This window comes from Pseudophryne corroboree, chromosome 5 (genome assembly GCF_028390025.1).
Source record: "Pseudophryne corroboree isolate aPseCor3 chromosome 5, aPseCor3.hap2, whole genome shotgun sequence".
Taxonomy (NCBI): domain Eukaryota; kingdom Metazoa; phylum Chordata; class Amphibia; order Anura; family Myobatrachidae; genus Pseudophryne; species Pseudophryne corroboree.
In genome coordinates this window covers 634,006,250-634,025,937 of record NC_086448.1, presented here as the reverse complement: position 1 = coordinate 634,025,937, position 19,688 = coordinate 634,006,250, and the positions used below count along the sequence as shown (strand labels likewise).

At 45.4% G+C, this 19,688-nt stretch overlaps 1 protein-coding gene across 1 annotated transcript in view; it reads left to right on the top strand.

Moving 5' to 3' along the window:
• The window catches only part of NPC1 (NPC intracellular cholesterol transporter 1), a 132,271-nt gene that overhangs the window by 45,453 nt on the left and 67,130 nt on the right, over positions 1-19,688 (top strand). Inside the window, exons 2-6 of the mRNA XM_063923594.1 lie at positions 1,334-1,456; positions 2,361-2,467; positions 3,205-3,380; positions 16,532-16,699; positions 18,792-19,041. Of these exons, the coding sequence (XP_063779664.1) occupies positions 1,334-1,456; positions 2,361-2,467; positions 3,205-3,380; positions 16,532-16,699; positions 18,792-19,041 (824 nt within the window). The remainder of the gene's footprint in view (positions 1-1,333; positions 1,457-2,360; positions 2,468-3,204; positions 3,381-16,531; positions 16,700-18,791; positions 19,042-19,688) is intronic.

Below are 19,688 nucleotides of genomic sequence, written 5' to 3'. Positions count from 1 at the left end.
GCCTGCGGCTACTTTTGACTTGGAAGATTCCAAGTTGCTTGACGTAGTCCGGGCTTTGAAGAATTATGTAACCAGAACAGCTGGGGTCTGGAAGACTGACTCGCTGTTTATCTGGTATGCATCCAACAAAGTGGGTGCTCCTGCTTCAAAGCAAGCTATTGCTCGCTGGATCTGTAACACGATTCAGCAAGCTCATTCTGCGGCTGGATTGCCGCATCCAAAATCGGTGAAAGTCCATTCCACAAGGAAGGTGGGCTCTTCTTGGGCGGCTGCCCGAGGGGTCTCGGCATTACAGCTTTGCCGAGCTGCTAGTTGGTCGGGTTCAAACACATTTGCAAAATTCTACATGTTTGATACCCTGGCTGAGGAGGACCCATTCGGTGCTGCAGAGTCATCCGCACTCTCCCGCCCATTTGGGAGCTTTGGTATAATCCCCATGGTCCTTACGGAGTCCCCAGCATCCACTAGGACGTTAGAGAAAATAAGATTTTACTTACCGGTAAATCTATTTCTCGTAGTCCGTAGTGGATGCTGGGCTCCCGTCCCAAGTACGGACTTTTTCTGCAATGCTTGTATATAGTTATTGCTTAAATAAGGGTTATGTTATAGTTGCATCAGGGTTTATCTGATGCTCTGTTATTGTTCATACTGTTAACTGGGTAAGTTTATCACGAGTTATACGGTGTGATTGGTGTGGCTGGTATCAGTCTTACCCTGGATTCCAAAATCCTTTCCTTGTAATGTCAGCTCTTCCGGGCACAGTTTCCTTAACTGAGGTCTGGAGGAGGGGCATAGAGGGAGGAGCCAGTGCACACCAGATAGTACTAAATCTTTCTTTAGAGTGCCCAGTCTCCTGCGGAGCCCGCTATTCCCCATGGTCCTTACGGAGTCCCCAGCATCCACTACGGACTACGAGATATAGATTTACCGGTAAGTGAAATCTTATTTTTTAAATTATTACTGTACATAAAAACGGTGAAACCTTTATCTTGCCTCTGTCTAAAAACTAAAATCTATATACGAATAACACACACTGGGGGTAAAAGTAAAAAAATGTGTACACACCCTAAATAATAGTATTTATTTAAAATTAATATATGAAGTATATTTATTTATTAAATATGTTATTAAGTGCATTTTCATGTTGTTCATCTTAGAAAATGAAAGTGGGAGAGAGGATTTCTAAAGTCTCCTAAAATTATTCTTTAAACAAAGTTGTCATAGTTAACGAATTTGAGATTTCAGTCTAAAAGTTTGGTCTACATTTTCATTTTATTAAATGCTGATTATAAAAGTTTTATTTCTATATGCAACCTTGTATGTTTTATTTTAGGTATCGGGCCAACACTGTGTCTGGTATGGAGAATGTGGTGAATCGGAATCGGGCAAGCGGTACAACTGTGAATACCTTGGACCCCCAATACCCTTACCGGAGGAGGGTCATGAGCTGCTTCAGGTAAACTGCCAAATCTTGATTTAAGATATGTTAATGCTCACAAACACTAGCCAAATTGCTGGGAATATTGGCTGATATGATGCAGAATAGAGTAGAAAATGGCACAAGGGTGGTACAAATGTTGTGTCATCTTAATAATTGCACCCAATCTGGTAATGGACGGGAGCAAATGACAATCAGCAATTTGCTCCCAAACCCCGGAAATTGGCCAAAATTGTCATCCAGACAAGTTTATTAAACAGTTTAACCAAATTGTTTGAATGACTATTACTGTTTGTTTTCTGGGGTTTGGGAGCACATTGCTGATTGTCATTTGCTCCCGTCCATTACCAGATTTTCATTCCAATCAACCAATAAGTTGGTATATGGCCAGCTTAAGTTTATAGGAGGTTCCCAAAGTCGTTCCTCAAGGACCCCCAACAGTTCACATTTTCCAGGTCACCCAGGGGTGCAAAGGTGTATGCATTTCTCACTGACACATTTTAAAAGATCCACAGGTGGAGCAAATTATTTAACTGATGATTCTGTGAGACCTGGAATACGTGAACTGTTGGGGGTCCTCGAGGGCCGAGTTTGGGAACCACTTCCTTAGAATAATCGTTATTGGAACTCAAACATCATCTCTATTTCATAGCATTACAAGTGCTACACAAAATCCAGAACAATATAATTTCAGTATCAAAAATACGGAACTATTATAAGATAACTTTTTATCATATTAGATTAATTATTAGTTTGTGTCACTTCTGTGGCCCCTTTTTTCATTACATTTTTTTTAAATGGGACCTGGGGTGTCAGTATTTATGGTTGAAATATATAAATTTATTAGATCAGAATAAAATAAAACAAAATGATTGTGTTTACGCTATATTCTTTATTTGTATATTTTTTATACTTTCTGCAGCAATTGTGTCCATCTCTAGACTATGGCAATGACAGTTTGTGCTGCGATGTGCAACAACTCAATACCTTGAAAAACAACTTACAGCTCCCTTTGCAGTTCCTGTCCAGGTATGTGGGGCCTGTTGGAATTTGTGCTTGATGGTCTTGGTAATTGTCATTAGTGGAAACTACAGGAGGCCACCGCAACAGATCACTGGTTTCCTACTAATCCCTGTTTTTTTTCTGTATAGAAAAGACTATCCCAAAGTACTCTACCCTCGGCCTACTAATAACAGTCTTTTTGACATCCTGTCCTATTCTAAGCGTGTACAGTCACTGTGTTTTGTGTTTTATTGGTTATCTTGATGTATGAAGAGTTTCTGGTTTAAATCATAGCCATACGATACTTAGTCTGTTCTTTTATCACTGTGTTATTTTAATGAAGCCGAATAACATCATGGCCAAGATTTATCAAGCCTTGGAGAGTGAGAAATAGCACGGTGATAAAGTACCAATCACCTCCTAACTGTCGGTTTTCAAACAAAAATTTAACATGACAGCTAGGAGCTGATTGGCTGGTACTTTATCACTCTCCAAGGCTTGATAAATGGGGGCCCATATTTTTACCGCAAGTAGTTTTGATAAATATACAGAAGATTGCATCATAGTTATATTTGGGGAGATGTCTGAGAGAATATAGTAGCTATGTAGAGGTGCTGTACACCCCCTAATATTAAGTACTGCAGTAAAGTATAGAGAGCGTAAACATTACATATATGCAGGCGTGCGGTGCATAGATATAAGCATGGTCATCAATTTCAGATGTTTGTGAAATAAACCAGATGAATATCTCTCTGTCTTTGCAGGTGCCCTTCCTGTTTTTATAATTTAATGACTTTGTTTTGTGAGCTGACCTGCAGCCCTCGCCAGTCAGAGTTTCTAAACGTTACCGCAACCATCAACTACACCAGCCCAGAGCCGCACAAAGGGAACCAAAGCATTGTAGCTATGGAGTATTTTATTGGCCAAAGCTTTGCAGATGGTAAGTAATCCTAATGGAGATTGTGCGCATTCCTGGGCAGAGGCTGTGCAATATTTTTGTATTCGCTCTGTCTAAAACTATGGGGCAAATTCAGAGGTAGATGAACGTTTTTTCCAGGTACGTAATTTACAGCTGAGCAATCCGCAAGGGGTGTAAATGCAAACTTTTCTTTACACGCAGGGCAACTGCTGCCGACTCTCACATGCTGTACAGCTCCGTTTGTACACCGAGTTTTTTGAGTTGGCCTTTGGGTAAATTTAGCCCCCAATCAATGGATTTTCTTCTAACACTAAATTAGCCTCTATGTGAATATCTTAACCTTGGCTTATTGTTTAATTATATTTTAATTATTTCTTATATGGCATTTTTATCTGTGTAAAACAATTGCACACTCATATCTGAAGCTTCCTCTGTTTAAGAATTATTGCTGCTGTTGCTTCATTTTTGTTGTGACCTATGGATGGGTGGTCTTCAGTATGCCGACTGTCGGGATCCCGGTGCACAGTATACCGGCGCCGGAATCCCGACACTTTTTCTCCCTCGTGGGGGTCCACGACCCCCCTGGAGGGAGAATAAAATAGCGCAAGGGGCTCATTTGTGCTCGCCACGCTGTTGGTTTGCCGGCAGTCGGGCTCCCGACGCCGGTATGCTGGTCGCCGGGAGCCCGGCCGCCGGCAAACCATACTACACCCCTGTGGATGACCCTTCTTAGTACACAAGCCCATCTAGTGCAGTCATTATGGATGGGTGTAGGAGTGAATGTGAGTGGCTAAAATGGTGAAAGTTACTATGATTGTAACATTGTTCTTGAGCCAGTGCGGCCAGGGAAAACGCTTGTGTGAATGTAACTTTGCAAAAAGAACATTTTTATCTGTTGTATATTTATCTCCTCTAGTTATGTGTTTTTGGTTTTTTTGTTTTTTACTCACTTCAGCTCTTTTTTTCCGCTTTAATCCACTAGGGAACACTGGAGATCTTAGACAGCTGGGGTGTGAAGGCTGCAGACCGGAGGTAGCACAATGTAAAAAAAAAAATGTATGCACAGCTGGCTCCTCCACCTTCAGCCCCCCCCCCCCCCCATCCCTCCAGTTTGAAAAAATTGTGCTGGAGATAGCAGCAGAGGAAAGGAGCTCCTGCTCCATAAAGAATTTATTTTTGCTTCTTATATATATATATGGGGTGGATCCAGCCTATTTGAAAGGAAGGTGAAGGCTCCCTAAACTATACTTCAAGTATAGGAGAGACAAAGATCCCGGTGGAAGGAATCTGGGGGCAGATGTATTAACCTGGAGAAGGCATAAGGAAGTGATAAACCAGTGATAAGTGCAAGGTGATAAACGCACCAACCAATCAGCTCCAATATGTCAATTAACAGTTAGGAGCTGATTGGCTGGTGCATTTATCACCTTGCATTTATCACTGGTTTATCACTTCCTTATGCCTTCTACAGGTTAATACATCTGCCCCCTGCATTTCTCCCAGAAGATCAGAGAGCAGCATCGCAGTGAGTACTAACGCGGAATTTAGAACAGTGAAGCGGAGGACAAGGTAGAGTCTCCGCGCTGACAGACAGGCTGTGATGTGAACAAAATCAGTAGCGGCCATTTTGATGCTCTGGTTAGGCACGCAGCTTTAGCGGGCTTTTCCATCTCTGAGGGGGCGGACGTGTTTAGAGTCCGGTCACAGAAGGGGAATTAGAGGCTTAAGAAGTATGGTTATTCTTTACAATAGATTTGGCATTACTGGCGCTGTTGGGATAACTGTTTTAATAGGACTCAGCTGCTGAGATCTTCTGAATACAATTGATCTAAAACTACATGTTTAATCTTCCAAGGGATCTGCTGACAGGTCCTGCGGAGGAGGAGCACCAGAATTCTCAACCCGGTCAACTCAAGCTGTATCAACAGTTGGTGGTGTGAGGGTTGCAAACGTCGGGCTGGTTACATTTTTTCTATTTGATTTTTTCAGTGTTTAATAATAATTCCAGCTGTGTGACTCCAAATTCTTCATTGCTCCCTATATCCCTACGGTCTTTCTCCTCCTATTCTAATAGGGTGAAAGTACTGCTGATTAGTGTTTGAGTGTTTTAACATGTGTAAAACACCAACCAAGACCACAAAAACTTGTTATGTATGTTCAAAATGTGTTAAAAAGAGCACCGATGTTGGCAGCTTCGGGGGGTGTGACACATGTTTGGGAATGGACGCTCAACCTGGGAGCAGTGGTCCATCCGGGTCATGGGAAAATGCCCAGGCATATATTTCTAAGGAAATGGCGGAATTCCGCAAGCAACATTTAGAATGGGCTGCGGGCTTTTCCAAAACTATGGAGGAATTCCTAGTTAAAATTACTCCACCCGCACAGGTAGAAAAGAATGTGCGTAAGGCGGTAAAGAGACCCCTCCCTCTCCTACAGGAAGAGTCTGAGGAGGGTCTCATAGTGGATGAAAAGGAGGGAGAATCAGTAGAAGCAATAATTGATGTCAGTCCTCAGGAGGAGGATGCGGAGTTTAAGGGATTAGAATCCCTTATTGAAGTGGTAAAACAGGTCCTTAACTTCAAGGAAGAAGAGATTAAGGAACCAGGGGGTAAATTTAATAAGATGGGAGTTCTATTTAAGATGGGATGTTGCCCATAGCAACCAATCAGATTCCAGGTATTATCTTCTAGAAGGTGCTAGATAAATGAGAAGTAGAATCTGATTGGTTGCTATGGGCAACATCCCATCTTAAATAGAACTCCCATCTTAGTAAATTTACCCCCAGAAGTCTTTGATCTATTTGAGTCTCAGAAACCGCAAGCTGCTGTTTTCCCAATTCCTCAGACACTCCAGGATCAAATGGGGGAAGCATGGAAGCAGCCAGATAGACGCTTTCAGATCCCCAGAAAGTTCACGGCTAATTACCCACTGCCCATTGGGGTCATGTCTAAGTGGGAGGTACCTTCGATTTTGGACGCCTCCCTGGCTAGACTGTCAAAAAAGACAATCTTACCGATACCAAATGTGACTACACTAAAGGATGTGTCAGACCGTAAATTGGATACGGCACTAAAATCTATTTTTGTGGCTGCAGGAGCATCACAAAGACCTACGATTATCAGTGCTTGGGTAAATAATGCTGTTGTAGCATGGGCTGGTCAAATCGTTCAGGCAGTGGCGGAAGATAACAGCCAGGAAGAGAGAGTTCGACTAGCGGAGCATATCCTGGAGTCAGCCACATACATTTGCCAAGCTACAATGGATGCGAGCAGGATAACGTTACGCGTCTTGGCTTCGGGTATATCGGCGAGAAGGATTCTGTGGCTCAGAGAATGGCAAGTGGACTCAGATTCCAAGAAGGCAGTGGAGGCGATCCCCTTTGTAGGGAAAACTTTATTTGGCCCGGAATTAGACAAGTGGATTTCACAGGCAACAGCGGGAAAATCAACTTTTCAGCGTACCACGTATCCTAGAGCCACGCCACCAGTCAGAAGAAATTACTCTGGTCCGGTGTTCAGATCATTACGGTCTCCATCGTTTCGTGCTAGAGGAAGAGGTTTTGGCGGTCAAGCTCATGGAAACAGAGGCAGAGGCCGTTCTCAGTCCATAACCCGAAAACAGGACCCTAAACCTGCTGACAAGACTTTGGCATGACGGTCTCCCAGCTCACCTTGGGTCTCCTATGGTGGGCGCACAGTTGGAAAGGTTTCAGGACACCTGGGCCAAAACCTCACCAGAAGTTTGGATCAACAATATTATCTCCCAAGGTTACAAGATAGATTTTTTTGAACCACCCTCACAGTCAGTTCTTTACAACAGGCCTTCCTCTGTGTCCTCAAAGAGCGAGGGCATTAGACACGGCTATTCAAAAGTTACTACAGACGAAAGTAATTATGCCTGTCCTGATTTCTAAAAGAGGAACGGGATTTTATTCAAATCTTTTTGTAGTGCCAAAACCGAATGGGTCTGTCAATCCAATCCTCAATTTAAAGGTGTTAAATCAGTTCCTGATGGTTTACAGATTCAAGATGGAATCAATACAGTCAGTTATTGTGGGGCTGGAGAAAGGAGAGTTCATGGTGTCGATGGACATAAAGGATGCTTACCTCCATTTCCCAATTTGGACCCCACAACAAGCCTATTTACGGTTTGCAGTGGGTAAGTCTCATTACCAGCTCAGAGCTCTACCGTTCGGCCTATCCTCACCCCCGAGAGTGTTCACAAAGATCATGGCAGTCATGGTAGCGAAATTGAGATCGATAGGGGTAACGATAATCCCATATCTGGACAACCTTCTTATCAAGGCCCCCTCTGAGGACCAGTTGATCCAGGATGCTCAGATCACTCGTCCGTTTCTGATTCAACACGGCTGGATCGTGAATTTCAAAAAATCCAATCTGCACCCAATGTAGAGGATTCAATTCCTGTGTCTCATTTTAGATACGATACATCTGAAAGTGTTTCTCCCAGAAGACAAGATTCGAAACATCAAGGAAATGGTACGTCAAGTTCTACCAGACGGTCTCTCTGCATCTTTGTGTACGGCTTCTAGGAAAGATGGTAGCATCCTTCGAAGCGATCCAATATGGCAGACTACATTCCAGACCTTTTCAGCTGAACCTGATTACTCAGGGGGCAGGCATGCTTTTACTTCTTCACCAAAAGATTTACTTGTCGCCCCAGGCCAGGACCTCGTTAATTTGGTGGTCGGTCCATAGGAACCTGGCAGCGGGAAAGAGGTTTGGAATCTGGGATTTGAAGATTTTGACAACAGATGCCAGTCTCAGAGAATGGGGAGCAGTAATGGGCAGCTATCCGTTTTAGGGAAGATGGTCACCGCAGGAGAGCAGTTTCCCAATAAATGTACTGGAGTTAAGAGCCATTTACAATGCAATTCTTCTGGCGGAAGACCTGGTATGGGCTCAGCACGTGAGAGTGCAGTCGGACAATGTATCAATGTAACGACGACAGCATACATAAACCGTCAGGGAGGAACAAGAAGCCACATGGCTTTAAAAGAGGCCACAAAGATTCTGTCTTGGATAGAAAAGCGCAAAATAATCCTGTCTTGAAGTCTTTATTCCAGAAGTTGAAAATTGGGAAGCAGACTACCTCAGTCATCAGGATATGCATCCAGGAGAGTGGTGTCCACACCCTCAGGTATTTGAGGCAGTGGTACAACCGTGGGGTCTACCGCAGATAGACCTAATGGCCTCTCGGAACATCCATCGTCTGCCAAGATATGTGGCCAAGACGCAGGTCCAGCAGCAGAGGCAGTGGATGCGTTGGTGATTCCATGGACTTACGAACTGGTGTACATCTTCCTGCCGTTTCCCTTTTTACCAATAGTGTTGAAAAAAGTGAAAGTTGGTACTCGAACCTGAGGGGACTCCTGGCGGAGGGTGTGGTATGGCTGACCGATGGTCTCCTGACCGCCGGTCAGCATACTGATGCCGGGATCCCGGCGGGGAGGGGCGAGTGCAGCAAGTCCCTTGCGGGCTCGCTGCGCTCCTCAGCATACCGATTCCGGCAACAGAATGCCTTGCGGGCACGGTGGCTTGCTGAGGTCACCACGGGTCCTATTCCCACTCTATGGGTCTCGTGGACACCCACGAGTGGAAATAGTCCCCGTTGGTCGGCATGCCGCCCGTCGGGATAGTGAGGGGGCGGGATTTTGGGGGAGGTCATGTGACCGTCGGTCACATGAATACCACCTCTGGCGGAAGATCCTTGGAAACTGCCGCAGAGAGAATACCTGTTGTCACGGGGCCCATTCCTTCACCCAGATCTGAACCATCTATGTTTGGCGGCGTGGTTCTTGAGACCAGGATACTAAGAGACGTAGAAAAAGAGACGTAGAAACCCCGAAACCAGCTATTCCTACCATGTTATCTGCAAGGAAGCCAGTCACTGCGGCACATTACTATAGAATCTGGAAGAAGTACATGGACTGGTGCCAACCTAAGGGTTGGAATCCTAGAGAATTCCACCTTACTAGACTGTTGAGGTTTCTCCAAAATGGTAAGGATGGCGATTTGAGATTGGGATCCTTGAAGGTACAGGTCTCGGCCCTCTTTATCCTTTTCCAGCATCGTCGGGCGGCCTTGTAGAAAGTCCAGACATTTTTTCAGGGTGTGTTGAGAATACAACCACCTTTTCGTCTGCCCACGGCCCCATGGGATCTAAATTTGGTCCTAGAATTTTTTAAATCGTCCGTTTTCGAGCCTTTGGAAAGGGCGGATCTAAAGTATATGAGCTGGAAGGCTGTCCTGCTCCTTGCCTTAGCATCAGCAAGAAGGGTCTCAGAGTTAAGTGCCCTGTCATGTAAAAGTCCTTTCTTAGTTTTTCATTAAGACAGAGTGGAGATCCGTAACAGAAGTGGAGGTTTTACCTAAGGTGGTTTCGGGTTTCCACATAAACCAGCTGATTGTGGTTCCCTGTTTCCAAGTATTGCCTGAGGGGGACATGTCCTTGGATGTGGTCTGAGCCTTACAGGTGTATGTTCGGGCTACTCTTTCTATTAGGAAGTCAGACACTTTGTTTGCACTGTATGATGGCCCAAGGAGGGGTTGGCCGGCTTCAAAACATACCTTGGCCAGATGGGAACGGCTAACCATCAAGCAGGCATATATTGCTTGTAGTAAGAGTTCCTTTTCGGGTAGGTGCTCATACCACCAGATCAGTAGGAGCCTCATGGGCTGCAGCTAGAGCAGCTTCCACTACCCAGCTTTGCAGAGCTGCAACGTGGTCGTCTGCACACACGTTTACTCGTTTCTACAAGTTTGATACATTTGCATCTAGAGATGTTAATTTTGGAAGTTTAGTACTTCAGGCTTCGGACAGTACTCTCGCCCATGGGAGTATCTTTGGGAAGTCCCCAGCTGTCTAAGATCTCCAGTGTCCCCTATTGGATGAAAGAGAAAAGAGGATTTTGGTACTTACCGATAAATCCATTTCTCTGAATCCACTCGGGGACACTTAACGCCCACCTCGATACTGCCAGCCCGCGCATTCTTCTAAATTTAGTTCAAACAGTTTGGTTAATTTGTCATTAGTCCTTGGTTGCTGTTTGACGGGTTGGTACGGTTGGTTCCTTCCCGTGTTTTTTTTTTTTTACTTTATGCTACCTCCGGTCTGCATCCTTCACACCCCAGCTGTCTGAGACTTCCAGTATCCTTGTGTGGGTTCAGGGAAATGGATTTATCGGTAAGTACCAAAATCCTCTTTCTCTGACGTCCTAAGTGGATGCTGGGACTCCGTAAGGACCATGGGGAATAGCTGCTCTGCAGGAGACTGGGCACAACTAAAGAAAGCTTTAGGACTACCTGGTGTGCACTGGCTCCTCCCTCTATGACCCTCCTCCAGACCTCAGTTAGAATCTTGTGCCCGGCTGAGCTGGATGCACACTAGGGGCTCTCCTGAGCTCCTAGAAAAGAAAGTATAATTTTAGGTTTTTTATTTTCAGTGAGATCTGCTGGCAACAGACTCACTGCTATGAGGGACTAAGGGGAGAAGAAGCGAACCTACCTGCTTGCAGCTAGCTTGGGCTTCTTAGGCTACTGGACACCATTAGCTCCAGAGGGATCGAACACAGGGCCTGACCTCGATCGTCCGGTCCTGGAGCCGCGCCGCCGTCCCCCTTACAGAGCCAGAAGCAAGAAGATGGTCCTGGAAATCGGCGGCAGAAGACTTCGGTCTTCATTAAGGTAGCGCACAGCACTGCAGCTGTGCGCCATTGCTCCCTGTGCACACCACATACTCCGGTCACTGATGGGTGCAGGGCGCTGGGGGGGGGGGGGGCGCCCTGGGCAGCAATTAGAGTACCTTTAAAAGTGGCAAATCACACATAATATAGCCTAATAAGCTATATATGTGTAAAATACCCCTGCCACATTATTGTTATAAGAGCAGGAGAAGTCTGCCGAAAAAGGGGCGGGGCTATCTACCTCAGCACACTGGCGCCATTTTCTCTTCACAGTGCAGCTGGAAGACAGCTCCCCAGGCTCTCCCCTGTAGTTTTCAGGCTCAAAGGGTTAAAAAGAGAGGGGGGGCACTAAATTTAGGCGCAAATTGTGTATTATAGCAGCTATATGGGAAAAATCACTGTGGGTAGTGTGAATCCCTGCATTATATAGCGCTCTAGTGTGTGCTGGCATACTCTCTCTCTGTCTCCCCAAAGGACTTTGTGGGGTCCTGTCCTCAGTCTGAGCATTCCCTGTGTGTGTGCGGTGTGTCGGTACGGCTGTGTCGACATGTTTGATGAGGAAGGTTACGTGGAGGCGGAGCAGATGCCGATAAATGTGAGGTCGCCACCTGTGGGGCCGACACCAGAGTGGATGGATAAGTGGAAGGTATTAACCGACAGTGTCAACTCCTTACATAAAAGGCTGGATGACGTAACAGCTGTGGGACAGCCGGCTTCTCAGCCCGCGCCTGCCCAGGCGTCTCAAAGGCCGTCAGGGGCTCAAAAATGCCCGCTACCTCAGATGGCAGACACAGAGGTCGACACGGAGTCTGACTCCAGTGTCGACGAGGTTGAGACATATACACAATCCACTAGGAGCATCCGTTGCATGATCTCGGCAATAAAAAATGTTACACATTTCTGACATTAACCCAAGTACCACTAAAAAGGGGTTTTATGTTTGGGGAGAAAAAGCAGCCAGTGTTTTGTTCCCCCATCAGATGAGTGAATGAAGTGTGTGAAGAAGCGTGGGTTCCCCCGATAAGAAACTGGTAATTTCTAAAAAGTTACTGATGGCGTACCCTTTCCCGCCAGAGGATAGGTCACGTTGGGAGATATCCCCTAGGGTGGATAAGGCGCTCACACGTTTGTCAAAAGAGGTGGCACTGCCGTCTGAGGATACGGCCACCTTGAAGGAGCCTGCTGATAAAAAGCAGGAGGCTATCCTGAAGTCTGTATATACACACTCGGGTACTATACTGAGACCTGCAATTGCCTCAGCATAATGCTGCTGCAGCATGGTCTGTTACCCTGTCAGATTGTTACTCGACAGGGATACTATTTTGCTAACATAGAGCATATTAACGACGTCGTCTTATAGATGAGGGATGCACAGAGGGATATTTGCCGGCTGGCATCCAGAATTAATGCAATTGCCCATTCTGCCAGGAGGGTATTAGGGACCCGGCAGTGGACAGGTGATGCTGATTTTAAAAGGCACATGGAGATTCTGCCTTATAAGGGTGAGGAATTGTTTGGGGATGGTCTCTGGGACCTCGTATCCACAGCAACAGCTGGGAAGAATTTTTTTTACCTCGGGTTTCCTCACAGCCTAAGAAAGCACCGTATTATCGGGTACAGTCTTTTCGGATTCAGAAAAGCAAGCGGGTCAAAGGCGCTTCCTTTCTGCACAGAGACAAGGGAAGAGGGAAAAAGCTGCACCAGACAGCCAGTTCCCAGGATCAAAAATCTTCCCCCGCTTCCTCTGAGTCCACCGCATGACGCTGGGGCTCCACAGGTGGAGCCAGGTGCGGTGGGGGCGCGTCTCGGGAACTTCAGCGACCAGTGGGCTCGCTCACAGGTGGATCCCTGGGTTCTGCAAATAGTATCACAGGGATACAAGCTAGATCTCGAGGCGACTCCCCCTCGCCGTTACCTCAAATCAGCCTTGCCTGCTGCCCTCGGAGAAAGGGGAGGTAGTACGGGCGGCAACTCACAAGCTGTACTTCCAGCAGGTGATAATCAAGGAACCCCTCCTTCAACAAGGCCGGGGTTACTATTCCACAATGTTTGTGGTACCGAAACCAGACGGTTCGGTGAGACCCATTCTAAAATTGAAATCCTTGAACACTTATATACGAAGGTTCAAGTTCAAAATGGAATCGCTCAGGGCGGTTATTGCAAGCCTGGACGAAGGGGATTACATGGTATCACTGGACATCAAGGATGCTTACCTGCATGTCCCCATTTACCCTCCTCACCAGGAGTACCTCAAAATTGTGGTACAGGACTGTCATTACCAATTCCAGCCGTTGCCGTTGGTCTGTCCCCGGCACCGAGGGTATTTACCAAGGTAGTGGCCCGAAATGATGATACTCCTTCGGGAAAAAAAAAAAAAAAAATGGGAGTTATAATTATCCCGTACTTGGACGATCTCCTTATAAAGGCGAGGTCCAGGGAGCAGTTGTTGGTCGGAGTAGCACTATCTCGGGAAGTGCTACAACAGCACGGCTGGATTCTGAATATCCAAAGTCGCAGCTGGTTCCTATGACGCGTCTACTGTTCCTGGGTATGGTTCTGGACACAGAACAGGAAAAAGTGTTTCTCCCGGAGGAGAAGGCCAAGGAGTTGTCATCTCTAGTCAGAGACCTCCTAAAACAAATACAGGTGTCGGTACATCAATGCACGCGAGTCCTGGGAAAGATGGTAGCTTCTTACGAAGAAATTCCATTCGGCAGGTTCCATGTAAGGATCTTCCAGTGGGATCTGTTGGACAAGTGGTCCGGGTCGCATCTTCAGATGCATCGGCTGATAACCCTGTCTCCAAGGGCCAGGGTATCGCTGTTGTGGTGGCTGCAGAGTTCTCATCTTCTAGAGGGCCGCAGATTCGGCTTACAGGACTGGGTCCTGGTGACCACGGATGCCAGCCTTCGAGGCTGGGGGGGCAGTCGCACAGGGAAGAAACTTCCAAGGACTATGGTCGAGTCAGGAGACTTCCCTACACATAAATATTCTGGAACTAAGGGCCATTTACAATGCCCTAAGTCAAGCTAGACCCCTGCTTCAACACAGCCGGTGCTGATCCAGTCAGACAACATCACGGCGGTCGCCCATGTAAACCGACAGGGCGGCACAAGAAGCAGGATGGCGATGGCAGAAGCCACAAGGATTTTCCGAGGGGAGGAAAATCATGTGTTAGCACTGTCAGCAGTGTTCATTCCCGGAGTGGACAACTGGGAAGCAGACTTTCTCAGCAGGCGCGACCTCCACCCGGGAGAGTGGGGACTTCATCCAGAAGTCTTCCAAATGATTGTACACCATTGGGAAAGGCCACGGGTAGACATGACGGCGTCCCGCCTCAACAAAAAGCTAAAAATATATTGCGCCAGGTCAAGGGACCCTCAGGCGATAGCTGTGGACGCTCTGGTAACACCGTGGGTGTACCAGTTGGTGTATGTGTTCCCTCCTCTGCCTCTCATACCCAAGGTACTGAGAATAATAAGGAGGAGAGGAGTAAGAACTATACTCGTGGTTCCGGATTGGCCAAGAAGAGCTTGGTACCCAGAACTCCAAGAAATGATCTCAGAGGACCCATGGCCTCTGCCGCTCAGACAGGACCTGCTGCAGCAGGGGCCCTGTCTGTTCCAAGACTTACCGCGGCTGCGTTTGACGGCATGGCGGTTGAACACCGGATCCTAAAGAAAAAAGGCATTCCGGAGTAGTCATTCCTACGCTGATTAAGGCTAGGAAAGATGTGATCGCAAACCATTATCACCGCATATGGCGAAAATATGTTGCTTGGTGTGAGGCCAGGAAGGCCCCAACGGAGGAATTTCAACTGGGTCGATTTCTGCACTTCCTACAGTCAGGAGTGACTATGGGCCTAAAATTGGGTTCCATTAAGGTCCAGATTTCGGCTCTGTACATTTTCTTCCAAAAAAAAAAAAAGAACTGGCTTCACTGCCTGAAGTTCAGACTTTTGGTAAGGGAGTGCTGCATATTCAGCCCCCGTTTGTGCCTCCAGTGGCACCGTGGGATCTCAACGTGGTGTTGGATTTCCTGAAGTCGCATTGGGTTGAGCCACTTAAATCCGTAGAGCTAAAATACCTCACGTGGAAAGTGGTCATGCTGTTGGCTTTGGCGTCGGCTAGGCGTGTATCAGAATTGGCGGCTTTGTCATGCAAAAGCCCTTATCTGATTTTTTATATGGATAGGGCGGAATTGAGGACTCGTTCCCAATTCCTTCCTAAGGTGGTATCAGCTTTTCATGTGAACCAACCTATTGTGGTGCCTGCGGCTACTTGGGACTTGGAGGACTCCAAGTTACTGGACGTAGTCAGGGCCCTGAAAATATATGTTTCCAGGACGGCTGGAGTCAGGAAAACTGACTCGCTATTTATCCTGTATGCACCCAACAAGCTGGGTGCTCCTGCTTCTAAGCAGACTATTGCTCGCTGGATCTGTAGCACGATTCAACTTGCACATTCTGCGGCTGGAATGCCGCACCCTAAATCTGTAAAAGCCCATTCCACGAGGAAAGTGGGCTCTTCTTGGGCGGCTGTCCGAGGGGTCTCGGCTTTACAACTTTGCCGAGCTGTTACTTGGTCGGGTTCAAACACTTTTGCAAAATTCTACAAGTTTGATACCCTGGCTGAGGAGGACCTAGAGTTTACTCATTCGGTGCTGCAGAGTCATCCGCACTCTCCCGCCCGTTTGGGAGCTTTGGTATAATCCCCATGGTCCTTACGGAGTCCCAGCATCCACTTAGGACGTCAGAGAAAATAAGATTTTACTCACCGGTAAATCTATTTCTCGTAGTCCGTAGTGGATGCTGGGCGCCCATCCCAAGTGCGGATTGTCTGCAATACTTGTATATAGTTATTGTTTAACTAAAGGGTTATTGTTGAGCCATCTGTTGAGAGGCTCAGTTATATTTCATACTGTTAACTGGGTATAGTATCACGAGTTATACGGTGTGATTGGTGTGGCTGGTATGAGTCTTACCCGGGATTCAAAATCCTTCCTTATTGTGTCAGCTCTTCCTTGCACAGTATCCTAACTGAGGTCTGGAGGAGGGTCATAGAGGGAGGAGCCAGTGCACACCAGGTAGTCCTAAAGCTTTCTTTAGTTGTGCCCAGTCTCCTGCGGAGCCGCTATTCCCCATGGTCCTTACGGAGTCCCAGCATCCACTACGGACTACGAGAAATAGATTTACCGGTGAGTAAAATCTTATTTTTTTTTTCTTTCTAGGTCTGTCTTTCTTCATTTTATGTTTCTGTGAATACTGGTTACTTTACTGTATCTTTTAAGAAGTCATGAATGTAGCTGCTGTCATTGTAATACAGACACACAGGCTCATGATTTTATTAGTAGATGATATATAGATCACAGAAAGCACCATGTAGATTAATGTCCGTGTGTATGATGAGTCCTATATCCACATGCTTCTAAACTACTTCCATTTGTAATGTCTGTGCCTCTTCTCCAGCAATGTACAATGCCTGCAAAGATGTTGAAGCCCCATCAAGTAATGTCAAAGCTCTGGGCTTGATGTGTGGGAGAGAGGCCAAAGACTGCAACGCCACTAACTGGATTCAGTACATGTTCAACAAAAACAATGGACAAATTCCTTTTACCATAACTCCCATATTCTCAGGTAGAGTATTACTCCTTTCCAGCAACCTTTTCTAATCAGCCTACTTGTTTTCCTGGTAACATTTCTTACTAAAAGCCAGTGGGAAACCTTATTAAGATGATTATCCAGTCCAAATTTCTATATATCCTCCAGAATGACCCGGTCTATGTCCTTCTCTCCCAATTCCTGGTAATTTCCAGCTGAATCTCTTCCTTTTTTTGGGGACTCCAAAGGGCATGTATTGCTTATAAGTCTCTCTGTATACCTAGAGTTGAGGGTGGCTTGGCCCTGCCTGATATTCGCCGTTGAGGGAATTGGTCTTCCCTGGGGAATATGGGGACCTTCCTGTGGCTCTTCTGGAAAAAGCGGGACTAACATTCTCTTCTTTGCAGTTCTTGTTAGCACACACCCCACTCTCTCCCCTCCCTCCATTGTTACAAGCATGGAGAGTGTGAGTGGCAGCAGAGGAATTGCTAGGTGACCCCACTATAGACCACTGTTCTCCTGTGTGGAATAATATGACTTTCCCTGAAATTCGTAGTTTGGAAGGTAGCTCTGCTTTAATTTCATTTGGTGTATCCGCTATTGGTCAACTTTACAAAATTGGGGTTCTCCACAATTTTGACTATTTGTCCTCTATGTATGACATTCCTAGACACTACTTTTATCGATATTTACAACTTCGCCATGCCTTATCTGCACTTTTGGGGGGCTGCTCCATTATTCTCTGAAACCTTTGTTCATACGCTGGTTTGTACCATGCCCTGTCGTAAGACCGTCTCTATAATCTACTCTTATCTACTCTCCTCCTTTGGGACAGATGAACTGCATGCTCTTCATGCTCGATGGGAAGCAGATTTGAGCATAATTATTGTTGATGATTGTAATTATGTCCTTAGGTCCCCCAGGGACGCCACAGCCTATGCTAGATTTCAGCAGATACAGCTATATATTTAACATAGGGTCTACTCGACCCCGAGCACACTTTTTCAATTTGGAGGGTCGATGTCAGCTGCGTGTTCTGCTCCAGCTGCTGATTTCTGGCATCTTCTTTGGCTATGCCTGTGGGTGTTTGCTTTTTGCTCCAGAATAACAGCTTGTATTTGTAACCCGGGTATCCAAATCCCCCTAATGTGTCTAGACGACTCGCAAACAATGCACTGCCGTCAGTGACTGGACCCGGCAGGGGTACCGGTATCAACAAGTGCATACACACTTGCCGATGCCCGCAGCAATGAACGACGGCGGGGACAGGACGGGGGAGCGGGGGCCATGCTGCATTCGTGAATGATGTGTCGCAATATTGTGCAGTGTGTATGCACCTTATCCTTCTCCAATCAGAATTCTCCTTACTCATTGAGTTCCATTCCTTAGTATGCTATTTACATGTCTACTGGATATACCATTGTCTGTATATGCTAACGTCAAGTGACACTACTTGAAATGCACCTTTTTTTTTGTTCTGGTTTATTTTTCTATGTTTGTTGAAAATCAATAAAAAAAACAAATGATTAAAATAAAAGCAAACAAAAATAAAAAGCCAGTGGGACCAGTATACAATTGAGCCAAAAGCATCAGAATCTTTTCAAAACTGTAAAATAAAAAGGTATTTTAGGCTGAAACGAACAGAGGACAAAATATTTTCCATAATCTTACTAAATATAAAAACCATACATATACTGTCCATACATTTAAAATTATTATTATTATTTTATTTTATTTTTTGGGGGTTAAAATTATTTCACTTATTTTGTAAGTACTTTTAAATACATTTTTGCATTAGAATATTTTCAACAGTGATCTTTCTTCAGTGTCTACCATCACTATTCCATATAATTTACATTCATTCTGCAATCTAGAACACATGCAACCAGTTGATGAAAATTCTGAAATTAGATAACTCTATATGTTACACATTGGATTATTCTGCAGAGTAGTTAAAGTACATAGGAATTAACGTTGTTCAATGTATGTCCATTTATGTTTATGGCATGCTAGAAAAAATGGCGCCGCCATCTGTATTGCTGTCATGGTGCCTTTCTCTGGGAGTAAGGAATATATCTTTGCTCATTAGGTTCCTGACTGCATAATTTATTATGTATGTACCTTGCAGATCAGTCATTACCTCCAATGATTCCCATGAACAATGGCACAAAAGGATGCAATGAGTCTGTGGATGAAGACAGCGCCCCCTGCAGTTGTCAGGACTGCACACTGGTGTGTGGGAACAAACCCGCACCGCCTCCACCCCCGTCACCTTGGCTTATTTTGGGTTTGGATGCTATGGCTGTCATTATGTGGATAGCATATGCTGTGTTCCTGCTACTCTTCTCTGCAGCTGTCATTGGAGCTTGGTGTTACAGGTACATTTACATATTTGAGTGATATACAGTACATTTTGGCTAGGTAACTTATGCATATTTTTTTTATTTTAGTGTATTATACAGAGTCAAATGCAGGTTTTTTGGAGTTTTCCAAATACTTCTTGTCAGAACAAAGAGAAAACAAATAACACATCCCACAAATGTAATAAGTATCATGCATATAAATTTAGAGCATGCGGACCAATCCCCCTGCCTTGGAATTTTGTATGTTTTTAAAGGTGGATGACTTCTTTTTGGCTCCACATCCCACCAATCTATTCTTAAGTGTTCAATTAGCTTATTTAGAGCAATATGGTTCCTGAAAATATTACTTGCTTCAGAGGTACAAAGTATGGTAAAAAAAATAATGTTCGTGTAGGTTTCCATCTACAAGAGGTCACTGTGCCGTGGTAGATAGGCATCTGCAGTTTGCTAAAAATGTTCACTAAGAACTTTGTGTTTATTGCAAAAGTTAGTCTATATGATATGTCATTTATTGCACTGTTTAGCAAATATTTATTATTATCTAAGTGTATATAGTATCTCATTTCTCTCAACAACAGTGATAGTTGATGGCACTGAACCCCTAAGAATGGTCCAATAATACAGGTTGAGTATCCCATATCCGGAATGCTCGGGAGCAGGAG